The 4,444-nt window shown below is 42.9% G+C and overlaps 1 protein-coding gene across 1 annotated transcript; it reads left to right on the top strand.

The window, feature by feature from the left end:
* Positions 1–283: 283 nt before the first annotated feature.
* Positions 284–2,838, top strand: TMX1 (thioredoxin-related transmembrane protein 1; the record flags this gene model as incomplete). The annotated part of the gene is made up of 4 exons (XM_009696182.1): positions 284–329; positions 841–969; positions 2,608–2,653; positions 2,737–2,838. Coding segments are annotated over 4 exons (323 nt in total), but the record flags the coding sequence as incomplete, so codon positions are not given.
* Between the last annotated feature and the right edge of the window lie 1,606 nt (positions 2,839–4,444).

The following is a 4,444-nucleotide window of genomic DNA, read 5'->3' as shown; positions in this document are numbered from 1 at the left end:
TGTGGGAAAAGGAGAGCATCTTTCTGAAGAGCTACAGCCAAAATAGTCAAGTAGAATGGTTATCCCTGGACTTCTGCTCTTCTCCATGGAGAAACGTTCTTTCTCCAGGGGCCTTTCTTTTAGACTGTGTGTAGTACTTTGATATACACTAGTCTGTGTTTGATCACAATTAAAGATTGATACCTGAGGGAGCAGCTGTTTTTATTTTGGTGTATAATAACATTTTCTGCCTTTTCTTATGTAAGAGTGCTCTATTATTCTGAAAGTAACTGTTTTCTTACAGGATTAAGTGGACGATTTATCATAACAGCTCTTCCTACCATCTATCAGTAAGTATGCGAGGCAGCAGGATTTTTTGGAGGGAAGAGAACTTTTTTTTCCTTTTTTGGGGGGCAAATGAATGAGATCTACCATGCTTTTTAAGAATGTGAGGTAGTTTATGCAGAGACAACCACTGTCTTACTCGCTGTGACCTTACAGTACTGCCAGTTGATTTTTTTTTTTCTTTTCCCTTCAGGCCTTATTTATTTGCCTTTTCATGGGTGTTTCTCTTTTGCAATCTTTTCTCCGTAGGTTGATCTTAATGCAGTTGTGTGGCAAGTGTATTAGGAAGATAATTATCTTTTTATGGAATTGTAACCTAAAGCTAGCCAAGATAATGTGGAGTCAAGATTCTGGAAATACTTGTAGTCAAGACTTTTGGGAAATATTTTAGAGCCAATAGTATCTAAAGCAAAGTAAAATTAAAAAAAAAAAAGCATGGTGATGGGAGGGAAGATGTTGAGTGGAAGCAAATGCTGCATGCTTGAACTGTCTAAAATAAAGAACTTTGTTTTACAGCTGTAAAGATGGAGAGTTCAGGAGATACCAGGGTGCAAGAACTAAAACTGATTTCATAAATTTCATCAGTGACCAGGAATGGAAATCTATTGAACCGGTTTCATCATGGTTTGGTCCTTCCTCTTTCCTGTAAGTTTTGGTATGATTTTTGTAATAATTTTTTGTCAAACATGCACACTTTAAGGACATGCTGGGACAGGTCCTTAGGTGTGCCAGACCTGTTGCTGCCTCCTTGTTAACAGCTCATGCGCAGCTCTGTGCTGGTAAGAAGTAGGTGCATGGATTGGCGGGTGATCACCCCTCCTTCATCAGCTGTGGGGTGTTGTGTGCACGAACATACCAGAGGTGTCCTGAGCAAGATTTACTTTAAGGCTTCAAATAGTTATAAGTGGCTGAATTGTTTTACTAACCTCTTACAGGTAACTTGCTGACACCTCTTTTGTCTATATGGCGAGTTCTTCTCTTGTTTATATAGCAGGAAGATGTTTTGCCCAGCTAAATTCTAGGAAATTAGCAATAAAAAAATGGAAAATAATGTAGCAACATAGTTGTAAGGTACTTCTTTGAGAAGACATATCTGTGGCAAAGCTAAAAGCAGAGTGGAAGGGTGAAGGTTCCTTTGTTGAAGGAAAAGTGAATTGGGGAGACTGTAGTCTGAGAAGAAACACACTCTTTGGAATACTTTCTTGTTTTGTGGCTTTGAAGTGCTTTTAGTTGTTGCTGCATGTGCTCTGTGGTGGTTTCAGAGTAGTTGAGTGATAAAGCATGTTGGGGACACCATTGGTTGAGGGGCATGAACCCAGTTGTTGCTGTTTTTTCTTCTGTTAGAGCATGGATGGCTGAAACACCCCTGTGCTGACTCTACTGTGCTGTAGCAGTTTAGTTTATGAAGTGTTATGCTAGACCGAAATTCTACATTTTTTGTGGCACTTCTAGGAAGCTCAGCATTGTTACTTTGTCTACTCGCAATGCTCTTTGAATCCTCAAATCGTGTGGTTAATCTCCTACAAAGTATTAGTCCACACCAAGGAATGTGTGAAACGGTGCTAATTTAGGATTAATAAGTTTTCTATTAGAAGTGTACAGTACCAGCTCAATTTTTTGTGCGTACTGAAACAGTATGCAGGCTGCTTCTACAGCTCCCTCATTAGCAACTTACATTGGCTTAATGTTTCAAATTCTCCTTTCCTTTACAGATAGTGAATACTTAATGCTGAAGTTTCACAATAACAGGGAAATGTCAGAGTCGGCAGGGTATACATTGCAAATAACCTTGTCTTTTTAGCTTGTATGTAAATATGGCTAAATGTAAATGTCTGAAGTTCTCTGTTCTTATAACCTGATTTTTTAAAATGGGTTAATTTTTTCTTTTAATAAAATGTTTAGATGCTTAATTCTTAATATCTTGAGTAGAGAATCCAGCTGGCTCCTCATAGACTATTGATCCAAATATAACTTAGAACATAGACTGAAATTCATGTGTCAGCAGATCCAAGTCAAGGAAGCTTGTGAATTTGTAGTTGTCCATATGAGGAATGTTATACAAGCTGATGTTGATACTGAAGGTAGCTTCATGAGAAATGAATGTTTATTGAAGTACAAGACAAAAGAGAAGTTAAAAATCGAAGTAGTTAGAAGGAAAACCAGAAATGAGCAGAAAGTTGTTCAACATGGGGCTAAATGATGACCAGTCAGGCAAATCAGAAGATACAGGTATGTGACTAGCTTAAGCATGTTTTCAGTTACTTTTTTTCTGCTTTGTTTCAGGATGAGCAGTATGTCAGCTTTGTTTCAGTTGTCAATGTGGATCAGGGTATGTGCTTAGATCTCTATTTTATCTTAACAGACATGATATTCACTCGCTCATGAAATGATTCTCTTTGTCTTTTATTCCAGCATTGCCATGGTTATTTAACAGAAAATGTTGGAATACCAGTTTGGGGCTCATATGCTCTTTTTGGTTTGGCGACTCTATTCTCGGGACTGATACTGGGACTTGTAAGTGAAGCACTTGAAACAGATTGGCCTGTGACTACTGTGTATTACACTAATGCTGCCTTTGCCTCAGTCTTTAATGTAAGGGCAGTTGTTCTCTGGGTACCCAGCCCCCTGAGCTGGAAGACGGGAAGCAGAATGAAGCCCCCATAATCCAAGGGGAAATGGTTTGTGGCTTGCTACACCACCTAGACACCCACGAGTCTATGGGGCCGGATAGGATCCACTTGAGGGTACTGAGGGGGCTGGCAGAGGTGCCCCCCCAGCCACTTTCCATCATTTATCAGCAGTCCTGGCTAACCGGGGAGGTCCCAGTTGACTGGAGGTTGGCAAATGTGACACCCATCTACAGGAAGGGTGGGAAGGAGTATCTGAGGAACTACAGGGCTGTCAGCCTGACCTTGGTGCTGGGGAAGGTTGTGGAGCAGATCATCTTGAGTGCCATGATGTGGCACGTACAGGACAACCAGGTGATCAGGCCCAGTCAGCAGGGGTTTATGAAAGGCAGGTCCTGCTTGGCTAGCCTGATCTCCTTTTGTGACAAGGTGACCTGCTCAGTGGGTGAGGGAAAGGCTGTGGATGTGTCATGGTTTAACCCCAGCAGCAGTTAAGCCCCACCCAGCCACTTGCTCACTCTCCTGCCAGTGGGATGGGGGAGAGTATCGAAAGGGCAAAAGTGAGAAAACTCATGGGTTAAGATTAAGGCAGTTTAATAGGTAAAGCAAAAGCCATACATACAAGCAAAGCAAAGGAATTCATTCCTCACTTCCCATGGGCAGGCTGGTGTTCAGCCATCTCCAGGAAAGCAGGGCTCGATCATGCATAACAGTTACTTGAGAACACAGATGCCATCACTCTGAACATCCACCCCCCTTCCTTCTTCCTCAGCTGTATATACTGAGCATGACATTATATGGTATGGGATATCCATTGGGTCAGTTGGGGTCAGCAGTCCTGGCTGTGTGCCCTCCCAACTACTTGTGCCCCCTCAGCCTCCTTGTGGGTGGGGTGAGGTGAGAGGCAGAAAAGGCCTTGGCTCTGTGTGAGCCCTGCTCAACAGGAACTAAAACATCCCTGGGTTATCAACGCTGTTCTTGGCACAAGTCCAAACTGTAGCTGTTCTTGGCACAAGTCCAAACTGTAGCGCCCTACCAGCTACTGTGAAGAAAATTAACTCTGTCCCAACCAAAACTGGCACAGGATATTGTCTACCTAGACTTTAGTAAAGCCTTTGACATTGTTTCCTACAGCATTCTCCTGGAGAAACTGGCTGCTCATGGCTTGGACGGGTATATTCTTCTCTGGGTAAAAAAAAAAAGTCAGGATGGCCAGGCCCAAAGAGTGGTGGTTAATGGAGTTAAATCCAGTTGGTGGCCAGTCACAAGTGGTGTTCCTCAGGGCTTGGTATTGGGGCCGGTTCTGTTCAATATCTTTATCAATGTTGTGGACGGGGGGATCGAGTGCACCCTCAGTCAGTTTGCAGATGACACTGAGCTGGGTGGGAGTGTTGATCTGCTGGAGGACAGGAAGGCTCTAGAGAGGGGTCTGGACAGGCTGGATCGATGAGCCGAGGCCAAGTATATGAGGTTCAACAAGGCTCAGGGCCGGG

This window comes from Cariama cristata, unplaced genomic scaffold (genome assembly GCF_000690535.1).
Source record: "Cariama cristata isolate BGI_N322 unplaced genomic scaffold, ASM69053v1 scaffold27282, whole genome shotgun sequence".
NCBI lineage: Eukaryota > Metazoa > Chordata > Aves > Cariamiformes > Cariamidae > Cariama > Cariama cristata.
The sequence above is the reverse complement of the archived record's forward strand: the minus strand, read 5'-3'. Positions and strand labels throughout refer to the sequence as shown.